The 17,467-nt window shown below is 49.1% G+C and overlaps 1 protein-coding gene across 2 annotated transcripts in view; it reads right to left on the minus strand.

The window, feature by feature from the left end:
* LGR6 (leucine rich repeat containing G protein-coupled receptor 6) overlaps nt 1–17,467 on the minus strand; it is a 138,246-nt gene that overhangs the window by 27,611 nt on the left and 93,168 nt on the right. The window contains exons 5-6 of one of the 2 annotated variants that reach the window (XM_064273392.1): nt 16,845–17,060; nt 11,583–11,654 (exon numbers count right to left, since the gene is read on the minus strand). The exons of the other annotated variant lie outside the window; for it this stretch is intronic. Coding sequence (XP_064129462.1) covers nt 11,583–11,654; nt 16,845–17,060 — 288 coding nt within the window. The remainder of the gene's footprint in view (nt 1–11,582; nt 11,655–16,844; nt 17,061–17,467) is intronic. 2 annotated transcript variants of the gene reach the window in all.

The following is a 17,467-nucleotide window of genomic DNA, read 5'->3' on the forward strand; positions in this document are numbered from 1 at the left end:
GAAACCATTCCCAGCTCTAGCCAGAGCTCAGTCTGGAAGCTGCAGCTGTCCATGGCTAATCCTCCCCTTCATCTGCTTAGCCGTTTCCAGCCAAATCCAATCAAAACTGATGTTAAACCCATGCAACTGGTAAAAGTAGCTGAGGAGGCAATCCAAGCCCCAATGTGCTCAAAGACCACATCCCAATTCCCTCCTTTCCATCTGGTTATGCAGAAATGGCCAACTCCTATGATCCCTGGGGAGCCTCCCTGTGGATTCAGAGGAGGAGCTAGCAGGATTTTACAATCATCTTGTCCAGCCCCTTCTTTTAATTGATGAGGAAACTGGAACTCAGAAGAGAGAGGTAATTTGCTGCAAGTCCCAGAACCAGGACTTGAACTCAGGCCTCCTAGCTCCTAGTTTAACACACTTTCCACATACTACACAGAGTTGGGTCCTGGCTAGGCTCCAAATAGCAGGGCTAAGAAAAAAGTTTTAGGGAGAGTGGGAAAGAAGATAAATGAAAGGGGAGGATCAGGATTTTGGGGGAGTTTCTTTGGGTCCTTATAAACATGTCAAAGCCAAATGATTATAATTTGCAGTTTGGATGTCTTTTTGTCCATTATCTGTGTTAGAGTCTATGTTAGAAAGAGCCCTTGTCCTCTATGTGCTAGCAGCATCACCTTGAACAAGTCACTTAACTTTTCTCAGCTCCTGGTTCCTCATCTGTAAATCAGGGACACCTACTTCATAAAGCCGCTTTCTCATTTGATCTAGAGTCTAGCACAGAAAAAGTAAAAAGAGCACAGAGTAGAAGTTCAAATAATGACGATTCTTTTTCCCTCTTCTAGTTACTAGGCATTCAGCATTAGAAAGGAGTCCCTGGCTGGTGTAAACAGTTAATGCACTGGGCAACAAACCAAAAAGTTGGGGTTCGAATACACCCAGAGGCACCTCGGAAGAAAGGCCTAGCCATCTACTTCCAAAAGGTCACAGCCATTGATGATCCCTATGGAGAGCAGTTCTACCCTAACACACATGGTGTTGCCATGAGTCGGAATTGACTTAACGGCAACTGGAAGGTCCCTAGGTGGTGCAAACGGTTTGTGCTCAACCACTAACCTAAAGGTTGGTTCTTTGAACCCATCCTGCTTTGCCATGAAATAAAGGCCTGATGATCTGCTTCCATAAGCATTACAGCTAAGAAAACCCTATGGAGCAGTTCTACTCTGTGACACATGGGGTCTCCATGAGTTGGAATCAACTCAACTCAACAGCAATGGGTTTGGGTTTTTTTTTGTTTTTGTTTTTGGTTTAGACACTAAAAAAAGAACATTTTTATTCATCAGACACTAGAACAGTAGACACGCAAGTTGGTTTATCTAATTTTCACTGCAATAAAGATTAATATCATTAATCGGGCTTCCATTTGCATCTTTATTCTCAAGGCTAATATTTGTGTTTGTGACTGGATCACAGATAAGGGAACGTGGAGGAATGTGGGTGAGCCTAGCTCTCCAACGTGAAACGCAGAACATAGAAAATTCATATAGATTGCAAACTTTAAACCACTTTTATCTCTTAAAAGCCTGTAACAAAGACAAGTTAGCACAATGAATACATGTCCTAAGTGCTCTTCCCATATCTGACTCCACGTGCTTGAGGCAGATGACTTGGTGAGCCAGGAACCAACAAAAACTCTATGATTAATAGCATTGTTTTACTTTCTAAACAGCCTACATAAAAGGCCACCCACTAATGAAGGCAGCAATTAGTAAAATTGTCATCAGTTTCCACTGAGAGACAGACACACTTTTCTTTCACTCCCCCCACCCCTCCACCTACACTCCCTTCCTTGCCAGAAAGGATATTCAGAATATACCTGAAGCAAGAGTTGTGCTGATTTTAATGGAAGTTGCTGATCTCTGATACTGAGATTACTTATTGTCCTGCCCTAATGAAGCACTTGGGACCACCAAAACCAAAAACCAAATCCATTGCCATCGAGTCGATTCCGACTTATAGTGACCCTATAGGACAGGGTAGAACTGCCCCATAGAGCTTCCAAGGAGCGCCTGGGGGATTTGAACTGCCGACCTTTTGGTTAGCAGCCATAGCACTTAATCACTATGCCACCAGGGTTCCTACTTGGGACCACAGAAGCCTAGAATTGGGAGAGAAGTTAAAGGTAATGCAGTCCAACCTGCCTGCCCGCACCCCCAGCAGGAATCATCTCAGATTCTGGCTAGATGGGGATCAAGTTTCTTCTTGAACTGTCTTAATAGTAGGACACTCACTGACTATACTGGGTATCCAATGCGTCTGTTGGGCTACTCTATGGATTAAGCCTTCCTTCTTTACCACCATTACTTCTTCCAAAAAATATGTCTAATCTTCTTCCAAAGATAATCATCGTATTCCACCTAAGGCTTCTCCCCCAAATCTTTGAATCAAATTTTGCAGACACCTCATATTCTTACCACCCTCCCCAAGAAAGCCCTTGTCACTCTTAAGATATGACACCCGGAACAGGACTAGTCCTCCGGATTGCTCAGATCCCTGTGGGCGGCACCACTCTCACCTGGATACCACAGACCCATTAATGCAGGGGATCCCAAGGTTTGGGGGGGGCTCCTGACCAGAGCAGAATTTTGCCTGAGGATCTGTCCTAGTGACCTCAACTTGCTGGTCTAAACTCAGAACCCCGAGGTTCTGAACCACTGGGCTTGTGGGAGGGTGACCTTGCTATGAGGTAAGGCTAATGGACCATTTCAGTGAGTTCAACCCATGTCTGGGCATTTCTTCAGAAAGAACACAGGGCATCTGTGCTATGTCCTAGGCTCTGAGAGGGACTGACTAGTAGACATTTAAGTCTGGGGTTCAGGGGAGAAGTCTTGGCTGGAGTCTTTGCATAACACTGAGTACAGATGACTGCTGAAGCTGAGAAGAACCTCAGAGATTAGAAAGTTCTATGTTCTTATAGCACAGATGGGGAAACAGAAGCCCAGGGAGGGAAAGAAGTTTGCCGGGGCCATATATTCACTCAACCGATATTTATTGAGTACCTCTTCTGTGCCTGGCACTTTGCCAGGTGCTACCAATACAACAGTGAACAAAATTCATGGAGCTTACATTTCAGAGGTGGGAAACAGATAACAAGCAAAATAAATAAGCAATCATATAGCGGTAGCTGCTATGGAAAAAAAATAAAGTAGGAAAGGAAGATAGTGCTGGGAAGAGGTTGCCAAAGGGTGATCAGGAGGACCTCACTAAAAAGGTGACATTTGAGCAAAGTCTTGAAGGAGGTAAACTAGGACAATGGTGGAATGAACATTCTAGATGATGGAAACCACCAGTGCAAAAGGTCCTGAGGCAGGAACACACCTAGTGTATTCAAGGACATCAAGGAGGCCATTGTGCCTGGAGTGGATTGAGGAGAGGTGAGGTCAGAAAGGTTAGAGGGGGTCATACCACCTGAGGCCTTGTAGGTCACTTTGGCTTCTTTCTGGAGTATGATGGGGAACCACTGGCGGGTTGTGAACAGAAGAGTTGCATGATCTGGGTTGTATTTTGAAATGGTCACTCTGACTGTTGTGTTGAAGATAGATTGTAGGGTGGCAAGGATGAAGGCAGAGTGACCAGAGAGGAGGCCATTGCAATACTCCATGTGAGGGAATAATGGTGAGTTGGACCAGGGTGGAAGCAGTGGAGGGGATGAGAAGTGGTCAGATTCTCGATATATTTTGAAGGTAGAGCCTACGGAGTTTGCTGACAGCTCGGATTCGGGTCGTAAGAGAAAGACGGTTGTTTTGGACAACTCCAAGTTTCAGGCCAGAGCAATTGCAAGGGTAAAGCTGCCATCACTGAGCTGGGGAATCTTCTGGTAGGGTGGGCTGGGGTGCAGCTCAGTTTGGATGTCTGTTAGAGGTCCACGTAGCATGTCAACAAGGCCTTTGGACATTTAAGCGTAGAGTTCAGGAGAGAGGTCTGGGATGGAGTCGTCAGTGAATGGACAGTACTGAAGGTCATTAGACCAGATGAGAGCACAAAAGAAGAGAGTGTGAAGACAAGTGGAGCCTTGGCATGCACCAAGGTTAAAGGATTGGCTGATGCGCAGAGAGGTGCTGGTGAACTTGCACGTTAGTGATCAGTTAAAAAGAACTCAGGACTCCTGGGCAGACCCTTTAGTCTCTATGACAGCAGGGACTATGTTTTCTCGTTCATAGATGTTTCCCTAGTGCCTAGAATGGTACCTGGCACATACTAGAAGCTCAATAAATATTTATGGAACGAGTGAATCTAAAGAAACAGAAAGGAGTGATAATCACTGATGCTCACCAGCTCCCCTTTCCCAGATACAAGAGGGCCAGGCGCAAGCTTTTTAGTCTCCTCTCCACAGCATCTACCGAGGACCTGTTGCCAAGCTGGCTGGCCCCTTAACCTCCCTCCCTTCTCTATTCCAGACCAGCTGGCTGGGGTGCCAGTAGGGGGGTGCGGTGGGGCTCAGAGAGGGAGTTTTGGCCCCAGTGCCAGCAGGAGAGGGAGGGGCAGCAGTGACAGGAGCGGTGACCTTGGCTACCCCCAGCCCCAGGGTGATGGGAAAGGGAATGTTGTGCTGGGAGAAACGATGAATAATTCATCATGGTCACAGAATGCAAGGCACATTCACCAGGCAGCGCAATCCTCTGCCTGTTAGAAGTTCTGCAGGGGAAGCCAGAAAGAAAGAAAAAAAAGCTTTATATGGAACAATAAATTCCTCTATAAGCCACAAAACCCTACAAATTTGCAACTAATAAACCCACTGATGTAAGATAATTAAGAACTGGAGAGGAAAGAAGTTCTCAATTCTAACAGGGTTAGCCCCAAGAGACAGCGTGGTCTGATGGGCTGACACTGGGCCAAAGGCCCAAACGAGAGTTCTGATCCTGGCTCTTAATTAGCTGTGTGACCTTGGGTATAAGTCACCCACTCTGCTTCAGCTTTCTCATCTGTGACACAATTCCTGCTTTAGCTTCCTCCAGAAGTGGTTGGAGGGATAAATGAGATATGAGACAGCCTTTGAGAAAAAGAATATTTTGAATTCTCTTAACTGTAGGAAATTATTATTTGCCCAGTGATCAGTGAGGTGAGCAGCACTTGGCCTTGAGATAAGTAGGCAAACCAGCAAGATCCATCTGGTTGTGTGCCCCAGGCATCAGCCTGAGCCCAGAGGGTCCCACTAATCCCTAAGAGCCCTGGCTGTGAAGCCTGCCACAGTAGCCGCAGAAAACTAATCAGTAGCCATACGCTGACTACCTGGGGATTCCTATCCATCCTGCAGAGGAGACAATTCACACCATGGACCTTGCAAAATGACACCTTTGAGGAACAACTCCCCTGCCACCTGCCAGAAAAGATCCTGACATTTGGGGAATTGCTCTTAAGGCTCCCCCTGTGTCGGAGCCCACCCTTCATCTCAAAGCTGACGATACAGAGGCTCCAGCCAGGGAAGTGACTTGCTCAGGGTCCCACAATCGGTGGGCAGCTGGCACCAGGCCCAAAGGCTCCGTACACCCAGGCACTATTTTCCCTGGTTCCAGGTGTAATATCCAAGCTTGTGAGATGTTTGCCTAGAGAGAGAGGAAATACAAGGTCTATTTCCTTTACTCTTATTGTAGGGGTAGGGGAAGGAATAGCTATATAGGTTTTTGTACTCCAGCGGTCAAGAAATCAATGTATTGCATTGGGCAAATCTGCGGCAAAAGACCTCTTTAATGTGCTAAAAAGCAAAGGTGACACCTTGAGAACTAAGGTGTGCCTTTCCCAAGCCGTGGTATTTTCATGCATGTGAAAGCTGGACAATGAATAAGGAAGATCAAAGAAGAATTGATGCCTTTGAATTATGGTGCTGGCAAAGAATATTGAGTATACCATGGACTGCCAGAAGAACAAACAAGTCTGTCTTAGAAGAAGTACAGCCAGAATGCTCCTTAAAAGCAAGGATGGCAAGACATTGTCTCACGTACTTTGGACATCTTATTAGGAACGACCAGTCCCTGGAGAAGGACATCATGCTTGATGAAGTAAAGGGTCAGCAAAAAAGAGGAAGACCCTCAATGAGGTGAACTGACACAGTGGCTGCAACAATGGGCTCAAACATAGCAATGATTGTGAGGATGGTGGAGGACCAGGCAGAGTTTCGTTCTGTTGTACATACGGTCACTATGAGTCGGAACCGACTCAAAGGCACCTAAAACATGGAGGAAAAACGGGCAGAGATTTTCATCCATCACTCAGAATTTATATTAAATGGGAGGACAGGAAAGAGGACGCCAGCATAAATTAAGCACCTATGGTGTTCTAGGCAAAGTTACCTCATTTAATGTATGCCTTACAACAATCCTAGGAACTGTAAAACATCATCCCCATTTTATACTTGTGGACACCGAGGCTCCTGAGAGGTCAGGAGAACTTGCACGCATCACCGGCTGGTGGCAGAGCCAGGATTTGAGTCCAGGTCTGCCAATTCCAAGCCTGGTGCCTATTCTACCCTAGGACTGTGAGCCCTGGAAGAGCTCCAGTGGAAACCCATCTGGTTTTCTGTCTGGCTAAAGGCTGACCTGCAGGCCCAGGACCGAGGGTGGCTGGCTGCTTCCAGGGCCTGGTCAGAGGAGGCTGAGCACAGCCTGTGGGCATCAGTGATTTCAATGACACGCAGACAGAGGAACGTATTCCAACCACAGCTGCTGCCGAAGGAGAAACGTGCTGTGGAAACAGATCAGCGGGGCATCTGTCACAGAGGAGGTTTTATAAGGAAGGCACGACTTTGTATTATAAGGAGAATTCCGTAAATGCCTGCCCTGCCCCCATTCCTCCCAGACCCCTGTTGGGTGCTGGTCCTCATTTAGAGAGGGAGCAGGAGCCAGGAGGTTTCTGTTCTCACTATGCCCCAGGCTCTCCTCCAAAGGGGAAAGGCCCGGCCGGCACTGGGCTCCAATTGGGCCTGATTTGCTTAAGGAGGCTATAATCAGGCCCAGAGATCGTCCAGGACCCAGGGAGGTGAGGCACGTTGTCCCCAGATCCACCTTACGCCTTGCCTCCTCTGAGTTCTAGCTGAGTTAGGGACCTCAAGCTCCCAGATTGACGAAGTGGGGGCAGGTCTTCTGGATGGAATAGTTAGGCTCCTTTCCTTTTCCTTCTTGTTTGTTTGTCTTGCACAGATTTTACAGTTAGGTAAAGCTGGGGATTTGAGGATCATTAGGTTCAGCTGGAATACTGTCAGGTTGGGCTTACTCCCCGAGGCCTCCCAGCACGCATTTCCAAGCACTGAGCTAGAGGCACGAGGTCCTGGTTTCCGGTCCCTGAGGCCTCCTGGCAGGGCCTTCCCAGAATCATCATTGGTCCTGCATTTTCTTCTTTCTCTTCCTAGAAACCCGGGAAGTCCTGTAACTGATCTAATCTTGTGGGCACTGGTGCTAAATGCAACAATGTATTAGGAGGTAAGTGGTGTGGGTTCTAGTGGCTTATCGCCACTTACAATCTACAAAGACACCACAAATCTCTGGATTTGGCCCGGAGTGGAAAGTGGAGGAAATAATACTTTACGGTCTGGGGGCCTGCCCATCTCTGATTCTGAATTTCCTAAGGGCGGGGGTCATCCTCGTTGTGGGAATGGAAAGGTTATGTGGATGCAGGACAGAGTTGTCCTGCCTGCCTCTAGTTGGGCCTTCTCAGCAGGTCTGAAAGGGGGACGGCTACCTCAGGAGAAATGGGCCACAAGGCCAGGCTGCCCCCAGAGGCCCTTCCCTGCATGATCAGGCTTCCTCAGCATGCAGCCAAGTTCGTGCCTGTGAAGCCTACATGGTTTGCTCTGCTCATCAGGAGGGCCCAGCAATGCCCAGCCCCAAACCCTGCCCAGATTACTTGGATTTGCCTGGCTCTTCTGGAGTAGAGAGTACCCAGGTAGCACAAATGTTAATGTGCTCGACTGCTAACCAGAGGTTGGAGGTTAAAGTCCACCCAGAAGTGCCTTGGGAGAAAGATCTGGTGATTTACTCCTGCAAAACCGACTGTTAAAAACCTTAGAGAGTGTAGTTCTACTCTGACACGCATGGGATCACCACGAATCGGAACCAGCTCGACACCAAGTAGGACTAAAAAAAAATAAAAGAGAGCCCGGTGCATGTTTATCTCACTTATGCCTCACTCTTGAGGTAGCCTATTGTCCAGGTGAGGAAAGCGAGGCTCACAGAGAAGAGGCTGCTTGCTCTGGTGGACCCAGCTTGCAGAGCCTGCGTTGGAAGTCAGGCAGTCTGGCCTCAAGAACAGTGGTGACGTTGCTGCGGGTGCATTTGCGGTGGGTGTCCCCGAGCGGGTGTCCCTGAGCTGTGCTGAGTGTGAGGTGAGGAGCATGCACTGGGGCTGGTGTGGGCTGCCTGTGTGACTACGCGGTGTGTGCCCGTGCTGTGCCTGGCCCCTCCTCTCCAGGTGGAATGGCTGGGTGCTGGCTCTCACTCCTGAGAGGAGTCTGCAGACAGAGCCAAACCACAGCCCGGGCCATGGGGGTTTGATCTTCCCTCTGCTGCTGGAGATGAGAGAGGTCTAAGTGGCAGAGATTTATGGAGCCCGAGGGAGAAATACCCTTCCAATGAGAAGCTCACATGAAAAGCCCCAGAGTAATAACTGAGGCTGCAAAGCGTGCCAATTATGCAACAATTAAAAGGTTTGACTTTCGTTGCTTTCTCCTTTTATTCTTCCCGCCACTCTCCCCCCCCGCCCCGCCAGCCCCCAATCTGGCTGCCCCTGCAGGCTTCCCAGCAAGTGCTCTGCGGGATAGAGAATAAAGAACACTCTTTTCCCCTTTTTAATTGGAGATCAAAAGTTAAAAGAAAAACTTACCCCTTAAGGGTGGGGAAGGAAGGGGTGCTGTTGGGGTTGAGGCCTCAGCAGAGGGCATGGGGAAGAGTGTAGCTTGCTGGGCTCTAGAAGAACTTTGCACACATCATCTCATTTAGCCCACCCACCAACCCTGTGAGATCAGCATTATTAGTGGTATTACATGCAGGTCAGGAAATAGATTGAGAGAGGCAAACGACTTGACCAAGGGCACACAGCTGGTAGACCTGGCCTCACAGCCCAGGCTGTCTGACACCAAGGACTGTTGGCTTTACAACCAGGCTGCTTTCTCTCCTCTCTTAACCTTGGCTTCCTCACCTGTAAGGTGGGTGCAGGCCCTGGGGTCTGTGGCACAGCCAGGCACTCCTGTAGATGAAAGGTACAGTGGGTGCTGAGCAGCAGACTGCTCTGTAATTAAGCTAGCATCAGCCGAGCCAAATGCCCTGCGCAGCAATCCAGCAGCTAATTGAGAAAGAATTAAGCAGTGTGCCCCAGAAGTGAAGAAACAGCTGCTGGTTGGCTTTTTAGAGTTGCCAACTCACAACCAGTATGTGTGCGCCCTCCCCACGCGATTTCCCAGCAGAGCTAACAGCCCCCACGCTCCAGGCTGACAGCATTGGACTCCTTCCTACTGGGCTGGCATCTGGAGACTCCGAACACCTCCCCGACTGCTCCTGTGCCTTGACAGGGTGGCTGTGGGCATGGGGTTTTGAGGGTATGACCATCCTTTACATCTAGAGTCCCCCCAAACACCTAAAACAAAGTTGTTACTGTTACTGTCAGGTGCCGTCGAATTGATTCCAATCCATGGCGACCCCATGTGACAGAGTAGAACTGTCTCATAGGGCTTTCTAGGCTATAATCTTTATGGGAGCAGGTCGCCAGGTCTTTCTCCCACAGAGCCACTGGGTGGGTTTGAACCTCCAACTTTTCGGTTAGCAGCCGAGTGCTTAACAATTGTGGGCAGGGGCGGATTAACCAGTAAGCAGGGTACACACGGGCTTAATTGTGTTTACTTACTAATCTGTACTGCACAATTTCCCATGGGTTTCAGCACATCTTTGAAAAACAGGTGGAATGGTGTGCTACAGATTAGTAAGTAAGCACAATTAAGCCCATTCGTACCTTGCTTCTTAGGAAATCTGTCCCTGATTGCACCACCACAGAGCAGGCTCACACGATTCACGTTCCGTTAGAAGGCTGAGGAAAGCAGGGCTTTACGCTAGGGACTGTCACGTATATTTTCTCAGTTATTACACCCTAGATCTGCTCTTTCCCAGGCCATTGCCACCTCCCTGGACATCAGTCTTCTGGTGTGTTGACTGAGAGGCTGGGCTGTCCAGTTTTAACCTCAGAGTCTATGAGAGCAACAGAAAGGGGCATAGAGCCCAAGGCATGCTGGGTGGCAGAGAGAGGTTCTGACTTCCCCAACTCGGGGCTGGGGTACTTCCAGCACTCAGTCAGCTGAGGGGCGAGGATGCCAGGAGAGCTAGGCCTGGCTCTGCCATTCCTCCTGCTTCAGGCTGAGCTCAGAGAACAACCATGCTCCTGGGTATCCCGCCCACAGGAAAAAGGAATGAGCTCTGGTCTTGCCCTCTCCATTCCCTTTTCCTCCACAGCCACAAATGCAGACCATGGCTGTCTCCTGGGACAGACTTGCCAAATGGTGTCCCCAACATGTTGCTTCCTCAGGTCACAGCTTGTCTCCCAGCATTTTCTCCTTTGCTACTTTGGATTCTTGAGAATCCCTCACCTCAGGCATGATGCTCTGGTGTTGAGGTGCAAGGCGTGGGGCGTGTGGTATGAGCGCATGGGGTGTACAGCAAGGGAAGGGCAAGAGTAACTGTGATGGTCCCCTCAACACCATGAGGCCAGCCCCAACCTCAGTGTCTCAGATTTGCTGACTGGGGATCCTTCTCTCCCAGCACTTCCCGCCCAGCACTGCACCAGGTGGCCGTGGCAGCCAGCCCCTTCGTGGGAGCTGAGGGACCCCAGCTGGCATGGCCACACTTTGGAGAGCCCAGCCAGTTGTTTGCTCAAGCAGCGCCCACTCAGCCCACTCTGCGGGGGCTGGCAGGAGTCCAGAGGAAATGATAGGAGGGTTTGGGTGCGTTCTGACCTTCGCCGAATTCCAGGATGATGATGCGTGAATAATAGGGCTTTTTAAGAGTCAACAGTTTGGGTGCTTTTTATAGTCAGGCCTGAGCGCTGCATGGGCCATCTCCCCATTAATCATTCAGCTGGTTAGATCAACTGGCAAGCAGTCGGCATTACTCCGAGGTATTACTCTCCCTTCTGTCAGCAGCCAGCCTTAAACGGACTTCAAAACTGCCATCAAGTCAGCCCCAGCCCCGCCCGACCCCCAGCCTTATGTTCTCCAGGCTCAATACCCTGATTCCTTTTTAGCTTCTCCTTGCAGCTCCCATTTCTGTCCAAACTTTTCCTTATTTTGGTGGTCTCTGCTGGCAGGGATCCCAGGTTCCCACTCCCTGAACTCCCAGAGGGCACATTCCACCCACCTGAAGGAGGAAGGAATTTATTCTCAGTGACATTCCAAGAAGGTGCCATTGAGGCGCAAGTGGGTGAGCAGGCCCGGGGTCAGATCCCAGCCTCCCAGTCCTGATGGCCCTCCCCTCTGCCTATCACCAATACCCGCCGCCCCCCAGCCCCTGGGACGCCCAGCTTTCATCACCAGGCAGGACAGAGCTCAACCACAACCCCACACTCACAGCGTTTCCAGATTGTGCAGCCCCTCGAAGCTGTGGGTCCCCAGATGCTGGATGTGGTTGTTATGAAGATGCCTGTGTGGGAAGGAAAGACGCGTCAGAAGGGCGCCCACAGCATCGGGGTGCAGGGGATTGGAAAGCAGACCGGTGGCTCGAAAAGGAAGGTGGAGGCAACAGCATGGACAGAATGGCCCCAGTGGTCCAGCCTCTAGGGGCAAACAGACAGGCCAAGTCTGACTTCTGGAAGTCACCACCTGCAAAGCTGGATTGGCCACAGGCCACACTGTTTGACTTCCTATTGAAGGAAAAAGGGAGAGGAGGAGTTCCAGGCCCAGGCCAAAGCAAGCTCCCACTAAGCTCCAGGAAAAAGGCCTGATGTCAGGGGGGCTCAAGTCCAAGGCTTCTTCTACGGTCCTGCTCCCCAGGACCCAGCCTGCCTGACTCACTGGCCAGACGTGCTTATGGGAGCCAACAGCAAACCACTACAGACAGCATATAATTAAAGCCTAAGCTTTATATTACAGCTGAAGGAGCTGTAGACAAGCTCAGGGGACAAAGAGGAGGCAGGGAAGAAGGGGTCCCAGACAGGGCCCTGATGGACAGGCCATGGGCACAGGCAGAGGGGCAGGACAACCAGGTGGGGGTAACAGTGAGAACAAAGGTGGGGCGGTGGGAACGAGCCTGGTGTTTGTGTTTCCCTGCAGGATGGTAGAGGGCTCAGCCAGAGCAGGCGCGGAGATGGAACAGATCGGTCGGGAGGGACCTGCGAGAGCTAACTCAAGATGAGTGACAGAATTTCCTTCTTCCAATTCCTCAAGAAATGAGCATGAACTAGACCCAACCCCAGCCCACATAGCAACGAAGCAAGGAAAGGGACACAGCCTAAGATAACAAAGCTGCAAAAACTGGTGGCTGAGGAAAAACTCTACAACCCCTAATCCTGCCTGTCTCTAGAAATTGAATTGGCAAGAAAATAAAATCCTGAGAATTCTCCCTAATGCCCTCAAGTCTGAAGAGGAGCAACTCTGTGGGTATTATTGTTATTTATTTTATTACTGTTTTTACTTCTGGCTGCTAAAAAGAACAGGTGAAAGGGGAACGTAAAATGAAGGCTCCAGGCTACTCATGGAATTGGGGAAGGGATTGAAGACCAAGAGTAACTCCCTAACTAGAGGGAGCGAATCCGTATTTAACACAATCTCAGCAGATTTTTTTTTTTCAGCAGAAGAGCTGAGCCTAGGTAGTCATGGATACTGCCTCAGAGGCACACTCCCCCTTCCCTCACCACTCCATCAGGTTACACAAAAGTAGATGAAACCTAATTTTCCCACAATACTCAGCCCACAAGTTGTAGCTTGAAGGGGAGAGCCAACTTGTACCAAAGGTGATGCCTCTAGAACAACAGAGCCACCCAATCACAAGCTAGAAAAGAAGACAGCAACTCTACAAACACACAATAGATGAAACAGAGGGAGCAGGAAAGAGAGGATGCAAAGGCCAGGCAAAGCTACACGCCTAGAAGAAAGCATAAGTAATGGATAAGGAATGGAAGGAGATTTATCACAATTGCCTTCTGCTATAAAACAATCCAATAAAACAATATTTCAAAAACCAAAGTTTAAAAATGAAAGGGACTAAGAAAACAAATTAAGGACTGAAACTATGCCATTAAAAAAAAAACAGGCAATAAATTTGAAAGAAAGAACAGCGTAAGCACTGCTGAACACTGAATTAGTATCAAAGAGGAAGCTTGAGATGATCATGGTGAATAGGGCCGAATAAGACAAAAAGGTTAAAGAGACGCAGAAGACATAAAGAAGATTCAACACAAGGGCAATTGATGTCTCTGAAGGAGAGAATCCAAAAATGAGACAGAAGATGTATTCAAAAGCATAATACAATTTAAAAAAATTCTCTAAAATGAAGAAAGAATGGAATCTGCAGCTCAAAAGCACACGTTGTTCTGGGGAAATGCAGAGCAGTCTATGCTGAACATATTCTACTTAAGCTATTGAAGTTTAAGGATTAAAAAATACCTTCAGGCAGAAAAAGGAAATCACTTACAAGACAAAAATAACCAGGCAGGCCTCCAAATTAAAGGCAACAGGCAGACATCACCCAACATAGATGGGTAGGAATGGAAGTCTTGAGATTTAAAGCTCCTATCTGTCTTCCCCATCCTTGTCCACCTGCCCCATCAGAGCCCATCAGGGGAGACAGAACCCTGCCCTCAGGGAGCTTCTGAGCTGATACAGAAAACACAGCCCTTGCCTCCCAGGAATAAACTAGCTCCCCTTATTATTGTTAACTGCTGTCAGGTCTGTCCCCAATTCACCGCAACCCCATGCACAACGGAACAAAACGCTGCTCAATCCTGTGGCATCCCATGATCAGCTGTGGATCAGATCGTTGTGATCCACAGGATTTTCACTGGCTAATTTTCAGAAGTAGATCACCAGGCCTTTCTTTCTAGCCCATCTTAGTCTGGAAGCTCCCCCGAAACCTGTTCCGTGTCATAGCAACATGCAAGCCCCCACTGACAGATAGGCTGCTGTGCATGAGGTGCGTTGGCTGGGCCTCCAACCAGGACTCCTGCATGGGAAGTGAGAGCTCTACTACTGAGCCGTCGTTCCCCCACAGCTCCCTTTAACAGGGCTTTTTATTTTTTCCATTTCCTCCACACTTATATTTCCACTGTCACCAAACTCTACTATTCCTGTTTCCTGTTAAACTCCCGTCTCCATTTGTCACCCCTGCCCCTCTCCCAGCATCTCTGATCCAGGCCATCTCAGCTTTCTAAACATCTCCAGCTCCAGGCCTCCAACTCCCTCTTCCAAACCACTCATTCAGCTCAGGTATCCTGGGTACCTAGTAGCCCAACATGGGACAGGTGTTGAGCTTATAGTCTAGATGAAGAGACAAGATTTACACACATGAAACCTCTGCTGTCCAACTAAGTGCTACCTTGTGGCCCTGTGGGCACCATAGCAGTGGTGGGGAGGGCCTCCGTGAGGTCAGGGCAGGCTGCTGAAAGCACAGGGTTCTCCTCTGCTTCACCTGTCTGCTCACAGCTCTAGCCAGGCCCCTGTCCATACCCTTGAGTTTAACCAAACTTCCTTCTTGCTTCCCATCATACCCACTGTTCCTTATCTGTCTCCTGGGCCTGCGCACAGCTCACCCTCTAGTCCTGGACAGCTTGCTCCAGATCCTTCTCCCTCTTCACAGGTCACCACCTGCTAGTAGCTTCTCTCTTCCCTCCTGGAGGCAGGTGAAGGACAAAGGGGTAATGCTCCTGGCCCTACTCCATGCAAAGACACCAGCTTTCCTCCTTCAGCTTTGCTCTGGTACCCAGTAGGTGTTCTTTCCTTTATCCCTTGCCCCTTCTTATGCCCAGCAGAGCCCCTCATCTCTCAGAGAGCAAGCCAGCTCTCTGCTCCCATCCAAACCTTGGAGTCATCCTTGACTCCCCTTCTCCTTTGTATTCCTCCCTCTGAAAACCTCTACATCTAATCAATTCTTCCCTCCAAATGTCCCGCACAGCCATGGGTTCCATTCCATCTCCTCTGCCACTTCCCCACATTGGGCTTGGGTTGATACACAGCCCCCTAACTGGCCTTCCTATCTCCAGCCTCTCTCTGTTCTCATCTATCCTACAAATTAGCCTTCCTGAAACACTCCCTTTTTCCCCAGCTTTAAAACCTTCAAGCTCTCCTCTCCCTCTGGCAGATAAAAGCCAAACTCCTTGCCCTGATGTTGTGACTCCCCAGACTCACCCTTCCAGCCTCTTCTCCCACGCTCTGCAAGAGGACTCTGCTCCAGGGGGACTAGCCTGCTCAATGGCCGCCAGATACCTCTGGTTTCCGTCTCAGTGTCCTTATTGATGCCTGCCTGGAATGCTCTCCCTCTCTTCTTCTCTTGTCTAACCCGTCACCATCTTTCCTGGCCCAGGACACACCGTATGTACTTTCCCTATCACCTGCCCACAGTTGCTTCAGCCTCACCAGAGCTTCTAGGCTACTGTTAATCTGTTCTTGCCACCTGGCTGTCTTAGCCTAAGTTATCTTTTCCCGTATTAATTCTGCTATCTCAACTAGACAGTCATCCCCTTGAAGGCAGTAGCTATTTCTTTGGATCCTCAGTACTTCCACATAGGAGGTCAATCAGTGCTACTGCTGCTCATTTGTCTGGGGACCCATCATAAAGCTCTCCATTTTTCCAATAGTCTGTCTCTTAGAGAAACCTGACCCTCCCCACCCCCATTCCCTTGTGCTGTCCCAAGGGCATCACCAAAGCTTGAACCAGCCACCTTGTTCTGTTTACCCTCTATAGATACTCCACTGACTCCCAGAGGGCGCTTGGGTGTGACAGTCTTGATAGAAGAATGTAATCCATTAAGATATTCATCTTAGTTCTCCAGTCTCCCAGGACAGAGAATCAGATAAACTGATATCTGCCTTTTCATCTCTCAAACGAAACTAAGCATCACCCATTCCCTGGCTTGGAAAATCACACCAGCTTTCCCAGAGCAGGAGGGTCAGTGTTGTCATTTAGCAAAGTCACTAACACACATGTTCCTGAGCAATTATTGTATAGCCCCAAGCAATTATACATGACCTTCCGAGTCCTTAATAACTACCCTGTGAACTTACTAATCACTAGAAGCAATTAGCTGGGAGCTAATTTGCACTCTAAAGTTCCCACTGGAAAGACAGAGTTCACCCCAGTCCCCAGTTCCTGCCAGGGATGCTATCTCCCAGGTAATTAACCTAGTGGGGCTTTGCCATGTCATTACAAGAGATGGCTTTTCTCTGCTTCTTCAGGTCTGGGAAATGAGATTAATTTACCCTATTCCTATGCCAAGCATAAGACTGTATTATTTGATCCTCAAATGCAATAAAAAAAAAAAAAGAAGTTTTTTGGTGGGCTAAGGATAAGAAATTCTGGACGTACTCCAATTAGCACTGTATGGTTATTATATTTTCATAGTGAGCAATCATAGCCTAGTTTCTATGATCTGATTATGACACTCTTATCTTCTAGTGACTCTTAGCACACTTCTAACGCTCTAATGTCATCTGGCCTCATGGTAACCCTATGGGGTCAACAGGGGATGAGCACCCTCATTTTACAAAAGGGAAACTGAGACCAAAATGTTCAGGAAAGCACAGATAAGAGCAAAACTAGTTGGGCTTCCAACCCGACTCAGGAGTAACATGCAGCCCCCAGCAGGACCCAGCAGAGGATGGAGGGCAAAGCAGCACTCACAGCACCACAAGGCTGGTGAGGTTCTGGAAGGCGAAGTCAGGGATGTGGCTGATGCGGTTGAGGGCCAGAGTCATGGCCTGCAGGGCAGGGAGGTTGTTGAGGGCCCTGACGGGGATCTCGGTGAGTGCATTGTCGTCCAGCCACAGGTGGCGGAGGGAGGACAGCCCCTCAAAGCTCCTCTCCGGGACCAGGGAGATGAGGTTGGCATCTAGGCGCCTGGTGGAAGAGAGGATGGAGAGTGATCAATGCAGGACAAGATGCAGACCAAGCTTGGGGCTGAGTTGGGCCAGCCAGGACCCCAACTGGGCCCTTGAGGTGCCCTGGGACTAAAGCTGCTGCCACTTATCCTATGTCTTCAATTTCACATATTTGTCTTCCATTGCAACCCACAATTCTTGGTCCTTTATGCCATACTTTCTGATTTATGACCCCAGCCCTTCCTCTTAGACTTGAGGTTGAGTCCATAGAACATCTGTGGATAGCCAGTATTGCCCCATATCCCCAGGCTTCCAAATCTATGCCATAATTTCTCTTCTCTGGGTATAACATCATCTTTCCAACTCTGTCTACTTCAAAGCCATATGTTATGGGTTGAACTGTGTCCCCCCAAAATGTGCATCAAC

This window comes from Loxodonta africana, chromosome 20 (genome assembly GCF_030014295.1).
Source record: "Loxodonta africana isolate mLoxAfr1 chromosome 20, mLoxAfr1.hap2, whole genome shotgun sequence".
In the NCBI taxonomy this organism is placed as follows: domain Eukaryota; kingdom Metazoa; phylum Chordata; class Mammalia; order Proboscidea; family Elephantidae; genus Loxodonta; species Loxodonta africana.